This window comes from Hypanus sabinus, chromosome 15, assembly GCF_030144855.1.
Source record: "Hypanus sabinus isolate sHypSab1 chromosome 15, sHypSab1.hap1, whole genome shotgun sequence".
In the NCBI taxonomy this organism is placed as follows: Eukaryota; Metazoa; Chordata; class Chondrichthyes; order Myliobatiformes; family Dasyatidae; genus Hypanus; species Hypanus sabinus.
Window position 1 is genome coordinate 70513584 of NC_082720.1, and position 22916 is coordinate 70536499.

General features: G+C 40.8%; 1 protein-coding gene across 1 annotated transcript in view; it reads right to left on the minus strand.

The window, feature by feature from the left end:
* glra1 (glycine receptor, alpha 1) overlaps positions 1-22916 on the minus strand; it is a 136161-nt gene that overhangs the window by 39272 nt on the left and 73973 nt on the right. Inside the window, exon 4 of the mRNA XM_059990510.1 lies at positions 10695-10918. Coding sequence (XP_059846493.1) covers positions 10695-10918 — 224 coding nt within the window. The remainder of the gene's footprint in view (positions 1-10694; positions 10919-22916) is intronic.

Here is a 22916-nt window from a genome sequence, read left to right on the forward strand (position 1 = left end):
GACCTCTTTTGTAGAGGTTTTTGATTTAACCAGACAAGATCACGCGATCTCACATGCTGGTACTCATCTTTGCCAGATAAGGAACCTATAGGGACCCTAAAGAAGGAGACCTGATGCAGATTGGGGGACCGCTTCATCGACCACCTCCGCTCCATCCGCCACAACAGACAAGATCTCCCGGTTGCCATCCATTTCAACTCTGCTTCACATTCTCATTTGGATATGGCCATACATGGCCTCCTCTACTGCCATGATGAGGCCAAACTCAGGTTGGAGCAGCAACACCTCAAATACCTTCACTAAGGAGGAGGATATTGAATTGTGTAAGGTGTGGGAAACAAGTAAGTAAGTTATGGAACCTATGACAATTAAAGAGGTGGAAGTACTGGCGCTTTTAAGAAATTTAAAAGTGGATAAATCTCCGGGTCCTGACAGGACATTCCCCAGGACCTTGAAGGAAGTTTGTGTAGAAATAGCAGGAGCTCTGGCGGAGATCTTTCAGATGTCATTAGAAACGGGGATTATGCCGGAGGATTGGCCTATTGCTCATGTGATTCCATGGTTTAAAAAGGGTTCTAGAAGTAAGCCTAGCAATTATAGACCTGTCAGTTTGACATCAGTGGTGGGTAAATTAATGGAAAGTATTCTTAGAGATAGTATTTATCATTATCTGGATAGACATGATCTAATTAGGAGTAGCCAGTATGGATTTGTGCGTGGAAGGTCATGTTTGACAAACTTTATTGAATTTTTTAAAGAAGTTACGAGGAATGTTGACGAGGGTAAGGCAGTGGATGTAGTCTATATGGACTTCAGCAAGGCCTTTGACAAAGTTCCACATGGAAGGTTAGTTAAGAAAGTTCAGTTGTTAGGTATTAATGCTGGAGTAATAAAATTGATTCAACAGTGGCTAAATGGGAGATGCCAGAGAGTAGTGGTGGATAATTGTTTATCGGGATGGAGGCCAGTGACTAGCGGGGTGCCTCAGGGATCTGTTTTGGGCCCAATGTTGTTTGTAATATACATAAATGATCTGGATGATGGGGTGGTAAATTGGATTAGTAAGTATGCCGATGATACTAAGGTAGGAGGTGTTGTGGATAATGAGGTGGGTTTTCAAAGCTTGCAGGGAGATTTATACCGGTTAGAAGAATGGGCTGAACATTGGCAGATGGAGTTTAATGCTGAGAAGTGAGAGGTTCTACATTTTGGCAGGAATAATCCAAATAGAACATACAGGGTAAATGGTAGGGCATTGAGGAATGCAGTGGAACAGAGCGATCTAGGAATAACAGTACATAGTTCCCTGAAGGTGGAGTCTCATGTAGATAGGGTGGTGAAGAAGGCTTTTGGAATGCTGGCATTTATAAATCAGAGCATTGAGTACAGAAGTTGGGGTGTAATGTTAAAATTGTACAAGGCATTGGTAAGGCCAAATTTGGAATATTGTGTATAGTTCTGGTCACCGAATTATAGAAAAGATATCAATAAATTAGAGAGAGTGCAGAGACGATTTACTAGGATGTTACTGGGTTTCAGCACTTAAGTTACAGAGAAAGGTTGAACAAGTTAGGTCTCTATTCATTGGAGCATAGAAGGTTGAGGGGGGATTTGATCGAGGTATTTAAAATTTTGAGAGGGATAGATAGAGTTGACGTGAATAGGCTGTTTCCATTGAGAGTAGGGGAGATTCAAACGAGAGGACATGATTTGAGAGTTAGGGGGCAGAAGTTTAAGGGAAACACGAGGGGGCATTTCTTTACTCAAAGAGTGATAGCTGTGTGGAATGAGCTTCCTGTAGAAGTAGTAGAGGCCAGTTCAGTTGTGTCATTTAAGGTAAAATTGGATAGGTATATGGACAGGAAAGGAGTGGAGGGTTATGGGCTGATTGCGGGTAGGTGGGGCTAGGTGAGATTAAGAGTTCGGCACGGACTAGGAGGGCCAAGATGGCCTGTTTCCGTGCTGTGATTGTTATATGGTTATATGGTTATACCATCTGGGTAGTCTCCAGCCCCTTGGCCTGAACATTGAATTCTTCAACTTCCAGTAATTCCCTCCCTCTCCCTTCCCCCATCCCAGTTTCACTCTGCCTCCTCCTCCAGCTGCCTATCACCTCCCTCAAGGTTCTGCCTCCTTCTACTACCCATAATGTTTTCCCCCTACATTCCTTGTTCACCTTTCCTCCCTATCCCCTCCCTGCTTCCCCTCCCCACCCCTTGATCTTTCCCCTTACTGGTTTTTCACCTGGCACTTATCAGCCTTCTCCTTCCCACCCTCGCCCTATCTAATTTATAGAGCCCCTGCCCCTTCCCTTTTCAGTCCTGATGAAGGCCCGAAACGTTGACTGTTCGTTTCCACAGATGCTGCCCGACCTGCTGAGTTCCTCCAGCAAGTTGTACATGTTGCTTTCACCCCAGCATCTGCAGTGTACTTTGTGTCCATCTTTCCAACATAGCCAGCCATTTGCGCCTTTTTAAAATGTATTTATTATCGCATCACCTGGTACTCACTGTTTATGAGTACTAGTCTGTTTTCTGCCCTTTTTTTTAAACTCAAATATCTCTCTTTCCTTTTGAAGAAAAAGCATACTGTGCTTCAACAGGTAGGCAGTCCTTTCAGGCTCATTTAAAAACTACCTTGTCACCACTGTTATCTTTTGTAGTTCCAGAAACTAACTGAAATAAAAATACGGGAGCCGGGAAAACATGCCTGCTTAATTTTCGTGGTGGCGTAATGACGTAGGTCATTTATGTTCTACTTATATATAACCCGTAACGTATTATGTAAACAAACAACAATGGTTAATCAAACAAGGTATTTACAGTATTACTCAAATATTACTGAAATATTAAATACACAACAATATAAATGCAGCAGGACTGTTAGAAAAGTTTCCTTCTAACAAAAAGGAATGTGCACCTAAGAGTTATGCCCTACCACCTGCAGCAAAGTAATCCAGAACTAATCAAGTGAGGTGATTATGGAACAAATAAATTTTCCAAAGGAACCACCAGGTAATTTGAAACATATCATTTTTTTCTTAGCACATAGCATATGGGCCCTGTACTGGGAGGAATAATTAATGTAAATTGACACGCCTCTAGTCTACAATCAGCTGAGGGGTGTTACAACCTACTAGACACATCAGTGCAAACTTAATCTTCTGAATGGGACATGTTACATTGAGAACAGAAAAGAAGAATAAGCAGAAATTCAATTCAATAAAATCAATCACAATCTCACTGAATAACTTGCACTGGTTTCCACTTCATCTATCCAACTTCTCTGGGAATGCATTGCTTTAACTTCAGTTAATAGTTACACTAATGGCCACTTTCTTAGGAACACCTGTACTCCTGCTTATTAATACAAATACATAATCAGCCAATCATGTGGCAGCAACACAATGCATAAAAACATGCAGACATGGTCAAGAGGTTCTTCAAACCAACTGTCAGAATGGGGAAGAAGTGTGATCTGAGTGAATAATTGTTTGTGCTGGGGGGGGGGGGGTGGTTTGAGTATCTCAGAAACTGCTGATCTCTTGACATTTTCAATTACAACAGTCTCTACGGTTTTCAGAGAATGCAAAATTCAGTGAGCCTCGGTTCTGTGGTTAAAACAGCCTCATAGTGAGAGAGGTCAGAGGACAATGGCAGACAGTAACTGAAATAACCACATCTTATAATAGTGGTGTGCAGAAGGTTGTGCAGTATGTTGAAACCTGAAGTGGATCACCACAAGCACACTATCTGTGGCCACTTTATTAGGTACAGGAGATAACTAACAAAGTGGCCATTGAGTGTACATATTAGTTATAGTTAAATGTCACTGATCATCTCTTCATTCAATAGAGTTAGAGACTGTGTTCTGCAAGTAATTTATTTTAAAATTTAATAATGTGTGTGGGGCGTGCAAAGGGTGAGCCCAGATGGCAGATCCACTTGAGCAGAATTCAACACAATACATCTCCATCCTGACATACTGAGCTAATTCTCTTTTACATCGCTTCCAATGAGGTAAACATCTGCAACTCTGCTGGAGCTCAGCATCTATTTTCTGAGATGTAAAGCATTTTAACAGTTTGTTTTCTCAATGTTTACAGGCATAAAATCTTTATTTATTTACACTTCATGACTTTCCCCCATTGAATTTTCATCTTGGTCTTTAAAAATCTACATGGGATACCACATAACACATTTTAGACAATAGACAATAGGTGCAGAAGTAGACCATTCGGCCCTTCCAGCCTGCACTGCCATTCTGAGATCATGGCTGATCATCTACTATCAATACCCGGTTCCTGCCTTGTCCCTATATCCCTTGATTCCCCTATCCATAAGATACCTATCTAGCTCCTTCTTGAAAGCATCCAGAAAATTGGCCTCCACTGCCTTCCGAGGCAGTGCATTCCAGACACCCACAACTCTCTGGGAGAAGAAGTTTTTCCTTAACTCTGTCCTAAATGACCTACTCCTTATTCTCAAACCATGCCCTCTGGTACTGGACTCTCCCAGCATCTGGAACATATTTCCTGCCTCTATCTTGTCCAATCCCTTAATAATCTTATATGTTGCAATCAGATCCCCTCTCAATCTCCTTAATTCCAGCGTGTACAAGCCCAGTCTTTCTAACCTCTCTGCGTAAGACAGTCCAGACATCCCAGGAATTAACCTTGTGAATCTACGCTGCACTTCCTCTACAGCCAGGATGTCCTTCCTTAACACTGGAGACCAAAACTGTACACAATACTCCAGGTGTGGTCTCACCAGGGCCCTGTACAAATGAAAGAGGATTTCATTGCTCTTGTACTCAATTCCCTTTGTAATAAAGGCCAACATTCCATTAGCCTTCTTCACTGCCTGCTGCACTTGCTATTCACCTTCAGTGACTGATGAACAAGGACTCCTAGATCTCTTTGTATTTCTCCCTTACCTAACCCGACACCGTTCAGATAATAATTTGCCTTCCTGTTCTTACTCCCAAAGTGGATAACCTCACACTTATTCACATTAAACGTCATCTGCCAAGTATCTGCCCACTCACCCAGCCTATCCAAGTCACCCTGAATTCTCCTAACATCCTCATCACATGTCACACTGCCACCCAGTTTGGTATCATCAGCAAACTTGCTGATGTTGTTCTCAATGCCTTCATCTAAATCATTGATGTAAACCGTAAACAGCTGTGGTCCCAATACCGAGCCCTGTGGCACCCCACTAGTCCCCATCTGCCATTCCGAGAAACACCCATTCACCGTTACCCTTTGCTTTCTATCTGCCGACCAGTTTTCTATCCATGTCAATATCTTCCCCCCAATGCCATGAGCTCTGATTTTACCCACCAATCTGCTACGTGGGACCTTATCAAATGCCTTCTGAAAATCAAGATACACTACATCCACTGGATCTCCCTTGTCTAACTTCCTGGTTACATCCTCGAAAAACTCCAACAGATTAGTTAAACATGATTTGCCCTTGGTAAATCCATGCTGGCTCGGCCCAATCCTATCACTGCTATCTAGATATGCCACTATTTCATCTTTAATAATGGACTCTAGCATCTTCCCCACTACTGATGTTAGGCTGACAGGACGATTGTTTTCCCCCTCCCTCCTTTCCTAAAATGTGGGATAACATTAGCCATTCTCCAATCCTCAGGAACTGATCCTGAATCTAAGGAACATTGGAAAATGATTACCAATGCATCCGCAATTTCCAGAGCCACCTCCTTTAGTACCCCAGGATGCAGACCATCTGGACCTGAGGATTTGTCAGCCTTCAGTCTCATCAGTCTACTCATCACCGTTTCCTTCCTAATGTCAATCAGTTTCATTTCCTCTGTTACCCTATGTCCTTGGCCCATCCATACATCTGGGAGATTGCTTGTGTCTTCCCTAGTGAAGACAGATCTAAAGTACTTATTAAATTCTTCTGCCATTTCTCTGTTTCCCATAACAATTTCACCCAATTCATTCTTCAAGGGCCCAACATTGTTCTTAACTATCTTCTTTCTCTTCACATACCTAAAAAAAGCTTTTGCTATCCTCCTTTATATTCCTGGCTAGCTCGCGTTCGTACCTCATTTTTTCTCCCCGTATTGCCTCTTTAGTTAAGTTCTGTTGTTACTTAAAAATTTCCCAATCATCTTTCTTCCCACTCACCTTAGCTTTGTCATACCTCCTTTTTTTTAATGCTATGCAATCTCTGACTTTCTTTGTCAACCACTGTGGCCACTTTCCCCCCCTTTGAATCCTTCCTTCTCCAGGGGATGAACTGATTTTGCACCTTTTGCATTATTCCCAAGATTACCTGCCATTGCTGTTCCACTGTCTTTTCTGCTAGGATATCAGTCCAGTTAACTTTGGCCAGCTCCTCCCTCATGGCTCCTTAGTCTCCCCTGTTCAACTGCAACACTGACACCTCCGATCTGCCCTTATCCTTCTCAAATTGCAGATAAAAACTTATCATATTATGGTCACTACCTCCTAATGGCTCCTTTACTTCAAGATCATTTATCAAATCCTGTTCATTACACAACACTAAATCCAGAATAGCCTTGTCCCTGGTCGGCTCTCTTACAAGCTGTTCCAAAAATGCATCCCGTAGGCACTCTACAAACTCCCTATCCAGGGGTCCAGCATCAACCTGATTCTCCCAGTTCACCTGCATGTTGAAATCCCCCATAACTACTGCGACATTACCTTTGCCACATGCCAATGTTAACTCCCTATTCAACTTGCACCCAATATCCATGCTACTGTTTGGTGGCCTGTAGACAACACCCATTAGGGTCTTTTTGCCCTTACTGTTCCTCAGTTCTATCCAGACTCTACTTCTCCTGATCCTATGTACCCCCCTTGCAAAGGACTGAATCTCATTCCTCACCAACAGGGCCACCCCACCCCCTCTGCCCACATTTCTGACCCTACGATAGCACGTATACCCTTGTACATTCATTTCCCAGGTCTGATCTCCCTGCAGCCATGTCTCCATTATCCCAACAATATCATAGTTACCCATTTGCACCTGAGCTTCAAACTCATCCGCCTTATTTCTGACTCTTCGTGCATTCAGATACAGAATTTTTAGCCCATTTCTCCTCTCTCTGTTTAAATCGCTGCCTATTGTGCTTAACCCAGCTCCCCGAACTCCCATCGGGCGATACGCCCCTTGAATTTTGTTGTCCTTCCTAAATTTACTTATTCTTTCTGCACATTTAACTCCATGTTCCATCAGACCATCCCTCTGTACATGTGTCCTCCTTATCACTTGTTCCGCCTCACCTTTCTCTACTACACACTTAATATTCCGGAACCATGTAGTCCCCACCTGTCCTTTATTCTTCATCTCACTATCCTCTCTCGCATTCTGGATCCCTGCCCCCTGCAAATTTAGTCTAAACCCCCCCGAGAAGCACTAGCAAATTTTCCTGCAAGAATGTTAGTACCGCTCCAGTTCAGGTGTAAACCGTCCCGTCGGAACAGATCCCACCTTCCCTGGAACAAAGCCCAATTATTTACAAACCAAAAGCCCTCCCTCCTGCACCAACCTCTCAGCCACATATTAATCTGTATAATCCTTCTGTTCCTTGCCTCACTCGCACGTGGCACAGGTAGCAATCCTGTGATTGTTACCTTGGAGGTCCTGCCCATCAGCTTCGCACCTAACTCCCTGAAATCACTACGCAGGGCCCCCTCACTCATCCTACCCACGTCGTTGGTCCCTGCATGGAGCACAACATCTGGGTTCTTGCCCTCTCTCTCGAGAATAACTTGCACCTGATCTGAGATGTCCCGGACTCCAGCACCTTGGAGGCAACATAGCATCCGAGACTCCCGATCTTCCCCACAAAATTTCCCATCCGCCCCCCCTGACTATAGAATCCCCTATCACTACCACTCTCTTCTCTTTCCTCCTCCCCTTCTTAGTCAAGGGTCCAACCTCAGTGCCAGAGACAGGACCACTGCAACTTGTTCCTGGTAGGTCATCCCCATCCACAGTATCCAAAACGGTATACTTATTGTTGATGGGAACAGCCGCAGGGGTGCTCTGCTCTCTCTGTCTGCTCCCCCTGTCTCTCTTGACTGTCACCCATTTGCCTACCTCCTATCTTTTTGGTGTGACTACCTCCCGATAACTATTATCTATCTCTACCTCTGCCTCCTGAATGATCCGTAGTTCATCCAGCTCCTGCTCCAATTCCCTGTCTCGGTCTGATAGGAGCTGCAGCTGGATGCACCTTTTGCACGTGTGGTCATCAGGGACAGTTGTGTTGACCCTGACCTCCCACATACTGCATACGGAGCACACCACTGCTCTAACTGTCTCTGCCATCACCTGTTCCCAGATTAGTCAGAATAAATGAAAAAAGTACCTACTGACCTTACCTTTTTTACCTCAGCAAGCAGGTACTCAGGCTCACTGATTTCCTCTCACTGAAGTCCCCTTGCGCTGAAGCCCACTGAGCCAAAGCCCAGCATTCCGCTGCCCGCTCCTAAAAGTGGGCCTCTTTTTAAACCCTGCGCTCGCTGCTGACGTCACCAGTTGGTCTGTTGGCTCAGGCAGTATTTTGAAAATTAAACACAAATGATTTTAGAGTGAGGGAAGGATCTGCACGTTTGCGTGTTCTGCACTAGTAGGACCTAAACAGAGCTCTGTACACCTAGTGGCAGCTTTATGAGGTACCCTGTACACCTGCTCATTTAGCTTATCAGCCAATCGTGTGGCAGCAACTCAATGCATAAAAGCATACAGACATGGTCAAGAGGTTCAGTTGTTGTTCAGACCAAACATCAGAAGGCAAAGAAATGTGATCTAAGTGACTTTGACCATGGAATGTCTGTTGGTGCCACATGGGGTGGTTTGACTATCTCAGAAATGGCTGATCTCATGGCATTTTCACACAACAGTCTTTGGAGTTTACAGAGATTGTGTGAGAAAAAATTCAAGTGAATAGCGGTCTTGTGAGTGAAAACCCTTGTTAAAGGGAGAGGTCAGAGGAGAATGGCTAGACTGGAAAGCAGCTGTAACTTTAATGACCATGTGTTACAACAGTGGTGCGCAGAAGAGCAACTTTGATGCGCAGGCTGTTGTTTTGTGTTGTGGCTGAGCTACAGCAACAGAAGAGTTCTCTGGTCCCACTCCTGTACCTAATGAAGTCTTCTTCTTCGGCAGTCATCGACTTCGATGTTGACTGAGGCCCAGGCAAGGTTTTTTTTTATGGAGACCGGCAGTTTCCCATGCTGCAAGTCTCCCCTCTCCATGCACCGATGTTGTCCAAGGGAAGGGCAAGGGCTGATACAGCTTGGCACTGGTGTTGTCGCAGAGGAATGTGTGGTTAAGTGCCTTGCTCAAGGACATAACACGCTGAGGTTTGAACTAGCGACCTTCAGATCACTAGACCTACGCCTTAGCCACCTGGCCACGCGCCAACACACCTAATAAAGTAGCCACTGCGTGTACAGCTAACAGGAATGCAAAAACATAGTTGAAGTACTGCTAATATAAATAGAATATTCAAGCCGTTGGTCAATGGGCAAAGTGAAATTGCAGCATCCTGTGTAAGTTGCATCTGAAAACTAGTGGCTGCTTCTCTTCAAAGACCAGTCTTTACAATACAATGCTCTCAAAGCCAAATAATACTAACAATTTCTGTGGTGGTTAGTGATTGCAGTCAAACATAAGGCAAATGTACATCAGTAAAGATTGATGTAACACTTAAAACACAAGTCCTTTATTCCTGGTCTTCAAATACTTCCTTCTAAATTAATGTTATATATATGGCCCTAGGCTAATGTGATATCAGAGCTAAACACAATAATTGTTGGATATATAATTGATTGCTGTATAGCTGTCAAATTCTCTCCATACTCTACAAGCTCCTGTTCTGATTCATTGAAAAGTAAATGTATTTATTTTATTATATTATATTTAGAGATATAGTGCAGAGCAAGACCTTCCAGCCCAATGAACCACACTGCCCAGCAACCCTAGCCTAATCACAGGACAATTTACAATGACCAATTGACCAGCTAACTGGTACACCTTTGCACTGTTGGAGGGAACTGAAGCACCTGGAGGAAACCAATGCATCCATAGGAAGGACTTACAAGCTTCTTGCAGACGACACTGGAAGTGAACTCCAAACTTTGACATGAAGGGTCAGTGAACAGAAACAACTCTGTCTTTTTCGCTACAGAGGCTGCCCGGCCAGCTGAGCATTTCCGGCAACCTCTACTTTTATTTCATAACGTAGTACGTGGTCTGCTCTGTGTTAGTTGCTCGCTCTTTGCCTATGCTGTGTTCTGCTTTATTCAAGGTCAAGTTCAAGTTTATTGTCATTCAACCATAAGCATGTATACATCTAAATCAAACATTTTCCCTCTGGGACCACGGAGTACACACCATATAGTCATGATCCAACACATGCAGTCACAAAATAAAATTAGCCCAAATTCCAGAGTGGCATGGTCTGACTTTCACTGTTTTTGTATTATTAATGTACAATAGGGTCTTGTAATCAAAAGAAAAATGTTTAAAACAAGCATTTGTATCATTTTTTGGACGCGGAGAGGCCACTTTGACTAAATACCCCACCATTTTCAGTTAACCTATAGCGAATACTTCATGGTTGCCAGTTCCTTAACAGACTGCACGTTTGCCCTCACCCAGTTCTACATGACTGCCGCTTACCTGATACTGTAGAGGACATTACCATTTTTAAAAATTCGCAGCAATTTGTTGTCTGTCGTAATTTCGTGAAAATGAGCTCCTTTTTCATTAGCAAAGAACAAATCTGGTTTCCAAATAGAATCCAACATGGATGGATCCAGATCCAGTGAGTCATCAGGAAACTCACTGTAAGCCAGCCGTGGGTCGTTCCATTGCTGCCGCAGGAAAATATTTAACCGGTAGTCCTACAGTAGAGAAAGAGAAAAAGTGGGCTCAGAACAATGTGATCGTCAATGGCAGTGAAAGCCAGACGAAAGGAGACAGTCACTTTCCACTATTCCATCATTGATTTTATCATCATGACTTCACTTTCCCTTCAGCTTATTTTTTCCTACTTTATTCAGAGCTAAATATCATTATTACTAAGAAGGAACATAATGCTTTGACTGACCAAGTTGATTGAGTTTTCAAGGAGGTGATGAAAGTGATTGATAGAGGTAGAGTTCTGTATATTGTTTATGTGGATGTGTTTTGATAAGGTCCCTCAAGATATGCTCATCCAGAAGATTGACATGTATAGGATCCACATTTGACTTGGCTGTTTGGATTGGATTGCCCATAGAAGACAGAGATTAATGCTTGCTAGGACTTATTCTGGCTGAAGGTCCATGCCAGATGCATTCTGCAGGGATCTGTATTGGGAGCTGTATATAAATGATCTGGATGTAGATGGACAGGATAGTAAGTTTGCAGATAACAGAAAGAATTTTGGTATTGTGGATAGTGTGGATGATTGACAAAGGATGAAGCAGGATATGGCCCAGACTCAGGCATAGGCAGAGAATTGGCAGATGTAATTTAACCGGCCAAATGTGATGTGTTGCGCTTTAGCAGATCAAAAGATCTAAAGGTAAGTAAATACTCTGAAACATTGAATTTTATTCTTGGAGGATGTGTGTTTCAGGAATACTATGAAAATTACTTTTATGTAGCAGAATGTGAGCTTAGTAAAGATGATGGAAGCTGATTTATACTAGATCTGTGTGATGCTCGGTGTGAAGAAATGTTATGAAAAATGCAAAACTTTATCTTATATACCACAGAGCATCTGGGACACATGATGGGCTAGAGTAAATTGAGACTTAACCATCTCAGAACAATATTATGCCAGCATTTCTATTCAGAATTTTTAGTTAGAGCTAACAATATTTCCCTTGATCGGCGATTCAGTAATTACATAGGTATTTACAAAATATAAAAGCCAGAAGGCTGACTGAACATCAGGTAGTGAACAAAATCATTAATAGGAGCAGAATATAATTTTCATAGATATAATTATATATTTTAATAAGAAAAGTAGATCAATAAACTTTGAAAACGACATTTGAAAAAGTTGTAGGAACAGTCAGATGAAGTTGGCAGCAATATTGAGAACATTTGGACAGACAACTTGATACCTTCTGACTGTGATCTGGATTAGTTCCTGAAAAATGGGATGGAATTTAGCTCAGGAAAACAGACATGTCTCTCAACCAGCCTGTGCTGATGCTTAAACTCCTGAGGTCTTTTCTTATTTCACTTAATTTATTTTAGCTATTCCATATTTTTATTCTTTCTCCCGCTTTTTTATCCTCTCATCATGAAGTTCCAGCGCCTTAACTTTCTTCAAAACTTAAGGAGATTCAGCATGTCAGCAAATAGTCGCAGAGTTAAAATCATAGAACATTACAGCTCAGAAACAGGCCCTTCAGCCCATCTAGCGATGCTGAAGTAGTAATTTGCCTACTCCCATCCATCTGCACCCAGACCATAACCCTCCATATCCCTCCCATTCATATATCGATCCAAATTTCTTTCATATATTGAAATTGAATCTGCATCCACCACTTCTACTAGCAGCTCGTTCCACACTATAACCACCCTCTGCATAAAGAAGATCCCTCTAATTTTCACTGTTCACCCTTAACCCCATCCACTATTGAAATCACCTACATGAGGCAGGACATCAAGAAAGCAGCATCTATCCTTGAGGATTTTAATCATGTAGGTCATACTCTCTCTCTCAAATAAGAGGTACAGAAGTCTGAAGTTCCACACCACAGTTTCAAGAACAACTAATGCCCTACAACTGTTAGGTTCTTGCAATGACCTGCTCAACCCTAATCCTACCCCAGCAATAAAACACTACAGACCACCTCTTGCACTACTATGCACTCTTCTTTTTTTTTTATTTATCATGAATGCTTTGCTTTGTTCAGTTTTTCTCTTTACTGTCTTGTAAGATTTATATACAATTGCTTGCAATAATTTATGTACAATTTATGTGTTTTTTCTGAACCAATGTGCTTGTGGTGCTGTTGTAAGCAAGTTTTTTATTGCACCTGTACCTCACCATAAGGGAGGCAGGGTGGAGATACGCCTCTACCAAAGGAGGTGTAAGGCACTTCTTCCTTTCGCTAACCCACAGATCACACTTGGGCAAGGTGTAGTATCTACTCAGCCCTCCTGCCGCCCCCAATCAGGGTCACATGAAGCCATAGGAGCAGGTGGTAGATGGTCGTATGAGCAGCTGGTGGATATCACAAATCCTGGTTATGCGACCACTGACACCAGGCAGACAACCTCTGAAGAGTATTGATAATGGCCAGGGTCACCCATCTTGTAAAGACACTGTCCAGAAGAAGACAATGGCAAATCTCTGTAGAAAAAAATGACCAAGACCAATCATGGTCAAAGACCATGATCTCCAATGTCATACAACATTGCACAAAATGCCATCACCACAATTGTGCATATGATGTAATAAATTCAATGTAACTTGCCTTTAAAAAGTATCTGAGCTAATGCTTTGCTTCCCAGAACACAGAATCCCTCTTTCTAACCAGTTCCTGTTTGGATATTTTATTAATTCTTTTGAAGACACAGGAGATGGCAGTTGCTGGACTCTGGGACAGCAAACAATCTATTGGAGGAACTCAGTAGGGTGAACATCTATGGGACGAAAGGAATTGTTGTTGCTCCAGGTCAGACTCTTGCATTAGCACCTTTTGAGTTCCTCTAGCAGATCGTTTGTTTGTTGTTGATGACAGCTCTTTTGTTCTTTTGTGTTTATAGTCCATAATTTTAAAATTATATGAGAAGACCAAAGCCGATGGGTGGAGTTGCATGTAAAAGGGGGAAGACTACTGTGAGAACTTTCTAAACAAGATATTCTGTAGATGCTGGAAATCCAGATTATCACACATTATGTGCTTGTGGAATCCAGCAGGTCAGGCAGCATCAATGGGGAAGAATGAACAGTCAATGTTTTCAGCTGAGACAACTTCAGGACAACTGGTCATCTGACCTACTGAGTTCCTCCATCATTTTGTGTGTGTAGGTGTGAGAACCGACTCGGGCAGATAAAAATATCCCGTTGACAACAAATTGGCGTAAAAAGAAACAAATTTTCACAAATTGCATAGAATGTATGCTCATTAACACATGGTGGCAGACATCAGAGGAAGAATTTCTATCCACATTGTTACGTTTTGTAAGTCCAAAACATAAAATTAATTTGATTGAAAAGATAGGAGCCCGAGGATGGAAGTCGTAGTTTGTTCTTTAAGTGAGGCATGCAAACATCATGTGGTAGTGTCACGATGTATGCAATTTACATGTTTGTACTTATTTTTACATATAACCCACAAAGGATTATTTAAACAAACAAAAATGCTTTATCAAACAATATATTTATAATTTACTACTGAAATATTAAATGCACAATGCTCCTCCCTGCTTAGCTATAAACTCCAATTCAATGTAGTGCACATTTCAATTACATATACAATATGCAAGATAATACAAATACAATATAGACATCCAGAGCAAAGCAGATTTTTTAAATTGCCCCATTCAAGCCATAAGATTTAATCACTGTGGAGGCTTTCTTACTCTTGTAGGATATTAGTTTTCCTACAAGGGATCACTCTGCTTGGCAGGGGAGGCTTGTGGCTGTGAAACAATCTCATACTCTGGATCCTCCTGTGTGGTGATTGTTGGAGTTGACTCTGAGACTGCAGGAAATGATTCCAAAAGCTCTGGACACCTTTCCTCTCCTTTTCTTGGCATTTCTCTCTGGATATACTTTGATCCTTGCTTCTCTCCATTTCAACTTGTCTTTATTTTTCTCAACTTTCATTTTCTTCTAGTTGCTCTAAATTTGTTGATTTCTTTAGAAATTACATCTTGTTTAGCCTCTTACTTTTTAACTTCCATGGCACTTCTGTCATCCTCCTCTTTATTTTACTATTTCTTTTTTTTAAGATGTTCATCTTGATCTTGGGAAGGTGCATTTAGTTCACTGAAGTATTCTCTTATTAATCCTTCTATTGTTCCTTTTACCATCTGATCTCTCTTCTTGGCTTCCTCATCCACATCGCCTGATGAATCCATTGTTTTCGTATCTCCGTTGATTCCTTGCTTTTTGGCCTTCTATTCTTCCAGCTGGACTTTCATCTCACCATCTACTTTTACAAGCAGCTTTTTGTCTCCCACTTGAAGTTCATACAATGATTTTAATGCACACAGAGTAGATTCTGGTTGTTTATACTCACAAAAGCAGAATGAACTCACCTTGAACTCTTTTCCAGCTTAAAAGCAAGCCACATTTTGCAAGTAACTGGCTGATTAGCATATCAGAAGCTTTCTCAGATTTGTTGCCTACAAAAACTGTTGTAGCCAGACTAATGCTTTCGTCACTTTCACGACTCCTCTGAGCAGCAAGATCTTTGCTTGAGCGAATATGCTTTCCAACCGGAGGCACAAAGATTGTCACCAACACCTGTTTGCTCTCTATTATCCCCTTCATAATTTTAAATACCTCTATCAAGTTTCCCCTCAACCTTCTACACTCAAAAGAATAAAGACCTAACTTGTTCAACTTTTCTCTGTAACTTAGGTGCTGAAACCCAGGTAACGTACTAGTAAATCTTCTCTGTACTCTCTCTATTTTGTTGACTTCTTTCCGATAGTTCGGTGACCAGAACTGTACACAATACTCCAAATCCGGCCTTACTAATGGCTTGTACAATTTTAACATTACATCCCAACTCCTATACTCAATGCTCTGATTTATAAAGGCCGGCATACCAAAAGCTTTCTTCACCACCTTATCCACATCAGATTCCATCTTCAGGGAACTATGCAGCATGCAAATGGTTGATGGATCTCCAATCAAGTTGTCTTTGCCAATCATGTCCCCACAATGCTGGCTCTCCTGTTATTACCACAAACAAGTCCAGTCTTGCTTGTTGGTTGTTGCATTTCACTGTTTCAGATGTCTTTCCCTCAGAGTTATCTTTTCTCTAGTATAAGTTCTTAGCTGGATATGTGCAAGCTTCAGTTTAGTATCTTTGAAATGCAACTGAAACTCATTTTGTGGAATAACTGAAACAGCTGAACCAGTATCCAATTCCATTTTAATTAATTTGCCATTCACTTCTGACATAAGCCATATTGATTGTCTAGTGTTAGTTTTCACGTGTAAATCTTAAAGCTATTCAGTCCTTTGCCACTCTCACCATTATCAGATTTTTCATCAGCATGCTGATACTGCTCTTTTTAAAACCGCAACTTCACTTTTTAGCTTTTTTCTTCCCTGTGAAGTCCTTTTTTTTTCTGTCTAGCATGGTCTTAGGACAATATGTATCTTAATTTGTTGCATTTTCTGCAAGTTTCATCTTTATATCTGCATTGGTATGTGTGCCCTTACCACAATGGTAATGCAATTTATTCAGCCAGGTAGGTTTCTGTTTAGACATCGCAATTTTGATCATGCTCACTTTCATTCCTAACTACAAATGAATTGTGTCTCTGACCACAGCTTTCATTGATACAGTGATTTTAACTGCACTTTTAAATGTAAGGTGTGTTTCATTTAGGAGCCTTTTGTGAATGCTTTCTTGTAAGATTCTACAAACTAAACAACATAGTTAATTCCATTACTGGATTGACAATGCTCAGATGATCCCTTCAATACAGCCACATACGCTGTAATGGGCTCTGCTTCCTCTTGATTCTGCTTATTAAATCTAAAGCATCCTGCAATCAACAATAATTTTGGTTCTAAATGTTCCTGCATTACATTCATGGTATCAGCAAAGCTCATTTTGGCTGGTTTCATTAAAGCAGTTGAAATCAAAGCAAACTGTATGCCTTTAAATCCAATGCACTCAACTAAATTGACACTCACTTCGTATCAGCTATTCCAGTCACTTTAAAGTACTGCTCAATCCGCTCTGTACACAAAATCCAGTTTTTTCGTGAAATAAAACATGTCAGTGTTTCTAATGTACCCAGCCATTTCTGCTCTTTTTAAAAAATGATTATTATCATCCAGTACTCATTGTTTATGAACCCATGAGTTCTTCTTTTTACTGCCATTTTTTCACTCGACCATCATTCACTTTGTAATGAAAACGTACTGTGATTTAAAAAAAAATGTCAAATATATCAATGCATTTCAACAGGTTGGCAGTCATCTCAGGCTTATTTTAAAAAGACCTCATTTTCACTGTTATGTTCTTTAACTCCAAAACATAAAATTAATTTGAAGAAAAAGATGAGGGTCCAAGAGACGCTAGTCTTAACTTGTTCTTTACTTTAAAAGAGGCCCGCTCACATCACATGGTAGTGTTATGATGTATGCAATGCACTTCACTTGGCTTATAACCCATAATGAATTAGTTAAATGAGCAAGAATGGTTAATCAAACAATAGGTTTGCAATACAGTATTACTAAAATACTGCTGAAATATTAAATACTCTACACAAATGTTGTTTAATTGAAATAACTGGCATGAAATGAAGACAAAGCAAAAGAACAAACCTAGTGATTAGGATTTAAACTTTGAATAATCTATATACCAGTTTCTAATTAGCATACATTAGCTCTGTTCTGTACTCAATACTTCCATTTAATACAAATTCACCTCAATGGATGAACATCTAATCCAGATATATAATATCCTTTGAGTTCTCATTTACTCTTAGTACAGAAAGTATTAATTAAAAATTAATTGCAACTCTTATTTTTAATTACAATGTCAGTTCAGATCAACCTTAATTAATGATGTATTATTGAAGTTTGGTGTGTCAGTATTTATGAAGGATAGAGCAGATTGCTGTTAAAATGTCTAATCGCTCTTTAGTCACAAGAGTTAGAAATAGCTCCCCATAAATAACTAAAATTATGGCCTAGAAATTCTTTCTCACAATATCCTTAAAAAGAGCTAAGCAATTGAAAACAGAATTAACTAAAGATGAAGCCAGACTTGATTGGTTTCTGGGCCTCGTAGTATCTGGCATAACATTCATTCCTTGGCTTTCTGGAAGTTCTTTACTAGTATCAAATTCTCAACTTTACATCAACAATAGTGTAATCTCCAACTTTCATTCACAGTGTGAATTTCTGCCTCACTGGTCTCAAAAACAAATTTTTGTTTACTCACAAAATAACTAGTTCAGATTAACTCTGACTCCTATGATTCTGAGCTATATACACTCGGCAGAGGATGGTGTTCGGAGAAGCTGTGCCGGAGGGGATGGTTGGAGGCTTGGAGATTCGACGGACTCGGAGTCCGCTGCAGTCAGGTTGCTTTCGGTTTGTGCTGCGTCTGTGAGGCTGGGTCGGGCGATGCCGTGGAAGTCCATAGCGGGGGTATTCCCTTTTGCCGCCAGCGTGGGATGCCGAGTCTGTCGGGATCCTGGGGACTTGTGGAAACTGTGTGGTGATTTCTTTTGAACTTTAACATCTTTGGACTATTTTTACTGTGCCCATGGTCTGTTTTTTTTTTATCAATTATGCTATTGTTTGCACTGTTGTAACTATATGTTGTAACTATGTGGTTTTGTGCAGGTCTTGTAGCTTTAGTGTTTGGTCTTGTTTTGTCTGGTATATTTGGAGCTCCTTTCTGTGGAACGTGCTAAGATGGTAGCGCGATATTAATAAGCAGCAGCCTCTCTGGACTCTGGATTGGGGATTGCCAAATGTTATGTGGATTTTCTGGTGTAGTCTGTTTTGTCATATGCTTTTGTGATGTCATTCTGGAGGAACTTTGTCTAATTTTTTAACTGCATTGCATTTGTGGTTTCTAAGTGACAATAATCTGAATCTGAGTTTTAATTTCCATATCCATTCTTAGCAAAATTACTTTCCAGCACTCTGTTCCCACTGTGCCTTCTCTCTAACCTTCTTGCAATCAAAACTGAACTTTTTACCTATCTGCAACATTCCTGCACTCAGACCGTATTTTGGATGGAGACTTTTTCACACATTGGGTGGCTAAGTGACAGCTCTAGCTGACTATTACCTCACAAATCCAGTAATCTGTGTTCAATCTTGTTCTCTGGTGCTGTCAGCATTGAGTTTGTGCATTGTCTCTATGATTACATGGGTTTCCTATGGGTCCCCCAGTTTTCTCCCTCATCTCAAAGATTTGTTGGTTAATTAGCCACTGTAAATAGTCCCTAGTGTGTAGGTGAGCGGAGAGAAGTTTATGGGAATGTAGAGAGAATAGAAAGGGATGTGTTGAATGCTTGAGGTTATCGTGGATTTGATGAGAAGAAAGGCCTGGTTCCATTCTGCATGATGCTCTGACTCAAATACATTTCTTGTTAAATTGCATGGAGATGACTTGGGTAATTTATTCATGGGGATAACATAGAAGATGGGAGAGAAGGAATAATCAACATAGGAACTCATACTCAAATTGATCATCTTTTGACAGATATTGATGAGGACTTTCTTCACTGGGATCTGTAAGCTCTTACAGACAGCTGAAGTCACAAACAGTCTCATCTTCATAGACTCAGGACTTTTTAGATTTAGGAGTGGGCGCAGTACCTACTTTTCCTTGCCCTCAGGAATTGACAAAGTAGGAATAGGGATTTAATCCTTCTCCGCAGATTAAATGATTGTTATTTTTTGCAGGGATGTCCATGGAACTCTTACACTAGGAAGTCCTCTGCAGGCACCTTGCACACGGAGCATGTTTCATTCAGATTCTACTCTCCTCCAGCTAATCGAGATCACTGAGAGGTTTTGGGAGCAGTCTCTCCTCCTTCCACCATTATTATAACATACGCTCCTGAAACAACTAAACTCTCAAGAGGACATGATCCTATTAGGTTGGCGGAAAAGTGTATAGCTGTGAGGCGAAGTGCTGGCAGAGACAGGACCTTCCAATACCTCAAACCAAATGTGTACTGTGAATCTAACGGAACTCAGCATTACACAGAAAACTTGACAATCTGTTTACCTCATAACAAAATCAGGGATCCTTGTAGGTCATTTTAAAAATGGTAGGATGACACAGAATGCTTATGTCATTAAAAAGAAGTGAAGAAAATTCCAGGCATTTTGATCCAAGTTCCATTAGATCAGAGCTAATTAGGTTGATATTTCAGTATAGTACTGAAAGAGGCTGTAATAAATCACCAAATGCTGGAAATAGTTCTGACAGAAGGTTTCAGAACTGAAATATTAGACCCTAAGACCAAAGACAACGGAGCAGAATTATGTCATTCAGCCCATCGAGTTTGCTCTGTCGTTCCACCATGCCTGATTTATTATCCCTCTCAACCCCATTCTCTTCTCGCTGTAACCTATGAGACCCTTACCAATCATAAATCCATCAACTTCTGCTCTAAATATTAGTTCTTTTTTTTAGAAAGAACAAAGAATAATACAGCACAATACAGGCCATTCGATCCACAATGTTGTGCTGACCCTTAAACCCTGCCCCCCCCCCATAAAACCCTCCACCTTAAATTCCTCCATATACCTGTCTAGTAGTCTTAAATTACACTAGTGTATCTGCCACCACCACTGACTCAGGCAGTGCATTCCACGCACCAACCACTCTCTGAGTAAAAAACCTTCCTCCAATATCCCCCTTGAAGTTTCTACCCCTTACCTTAAAGCCAAGTCCTCTTGTATTGAGCAGTGGTGCCCTGCAGTGGTGACCTGGTGCCCTGGTGCCTTTAATATCTTGGATACCTCTATCATGTCTCCTCTCATCCTCCTTCTCTCCAGAGAGTAAAGCCCTAGCTCCCCTAATCTCTGATCATAATACATACTCTCAAAACCAGGCAGCATCCAGGTAAATCTCCTCTGTACCCTTTCCAGTGCTTCCATATCCTTCCTATAGTGAGGCTATAGGAAAAATATAGCAAGAAAAATATAGAGAAATATAGTGAGAAAAATTAGTGAGAAAAATCTCTATAGTGAGAAAAAATAATTCTTTTTCTCTTTTTTACAGAGGCTGCCTGATGTGCTGAGTGTTTACAGTACTTTTTATTGAGTGTTTTTTTCAAATAGTGAACTGACTTTAGGATATGACATTAACCCAGCATCCTGTCTGCCTTCTCGGATGGATGTGAACATAATCTTATGGCACTATAAAGAAGAAGAAGAGTGAAGAGAAAAATGAAGCTGCATTAGTGCTGCAGTCTCAGATCTCCAGGGGCCAGGGGTTTAATTCTGATTTTCAGTATTATTTGTACCCTGTTTGCACACTGTCTGACCTCGTTGGTTTCTTCCGTGGGTTTAAGTGTCCTCCCATGTGACATAGACCCACTGCTTAGTGTATATCCCTTTACTCCTAAATGAAATTTAATGGTAAAAAAAAGAATAAAACGGTCATTACAAGTGTGAGAGAAAATTAGTTGCAGGGAACTGGGGAAAGGGGAATTTCTCCCCTGGTGAGTCAGTATAAACCTGATAGCTTGAATAGCTACTATTAAATAAGAATTGTGCAGCTAATAGGACACACAGAGAAGTAGTTGTGTATTTAATATTACAGTTGTATTTGACAAATATTTTAAACATATTGTTTGATTTAGCGTTTTTGTTCTTTAAATAATTGATTGCAGATTATATCTATAAATGTGTGAATTGCATGAGTCATCACACTGCCACGTGATACGTGCGTGCCTCACTTAAAGTAAACAATAAGTTAGACCCATATTCCTGTGTCTTCCTTTGGATTTGTTTAATGTTTTGAAGCTATAAAACATAACAATGGTGATGAGATATTTTTAAAATGAATCCTAGATGACTATTGATCAATTGAAATGCAGCAAGATGTTTAAACTAAAAAAAAACATAGCTAGTAAAATACGCAGCTCGGCATGTGCATAGGCGGTCATGTTAAAAAAAAGGCAGTGCAGCACAGCACGTCTCTTCAGCAAGGAAGACATGATAGAGTTAAAAGGATGTCAGGAAATGGAAGAATTCATAGATTCATTAAAAAGAGTACCAGGTGATAATAATCATAAATACAATCAGAAATGACTGGCTACGTGGAAAAGATTGATGAGTTTGTTACACAACTGATAACTGGCTCTTGTACATTGTGCTAATTCACCAATATTTTGAAGAAAATGAAATAGCAAATGCGAAACGAATACCAATTTTGCAGAGTGCATTGGGTTTAATGGCATACAGTTTGCTTCAGACTTTAACTGCTCCAGCCAAACCAGCAGAAATGAGCTTTGCTGATATTGTCAATGTCATGCAGGAACGTTTAGAATTGAAGCCATTGTTGATTGCAGAATGGTTTAGATTTTATAAGCGAAATCAAAAGGAAGGGGAGTCCATTTCAGAGTATGTGGCTGAATTGAAGAGATTTTCTGAGCATTGTCAGTTTGGAAATGGTCTTAATGAATCACTAAGTGATCATTTAGTTTGTGAAATCTTACAAGAAAGCATTCAAAATGGTTCCTAATTGAAGCACAACTTACATTGAAAAGAGCAGTTGAAATCGCTGTTTCAATGGACCCTATACAAATTACAGAGCAGGAGGTGCTTGTTGCCTTGTGGCAAGTTAGGGTGAATAAATCTGCAGGGCTTGACAAGGTGTTCCCTCGGACCCTGTGGGAGACAAGTGCAGAATTTGCAGGGGCCCTAACAAAGATATGTAAATCATCCTTCGTAACAGGTGAGGTACTGGAGGATTGGCGGATAGCTACTGTTATTCCATTGTTTAAGAAAGTTTCTAATAATTAGCTGGGAAATTATAGGCCAGTGAAGGTGATATCAGTAGTGGGAAAGTTATTGGAAGGTATTCTAAGGGACTAGATATATGAATATTCAGATAGACAGGGACTGATTTGAGATGGTCAGCATGGCTTCATGCATGGTAAGTCATGTCTAACCAATCTTATAGAGTTTTTCGAGAAAGTTACCAGGAAAGTTGATGA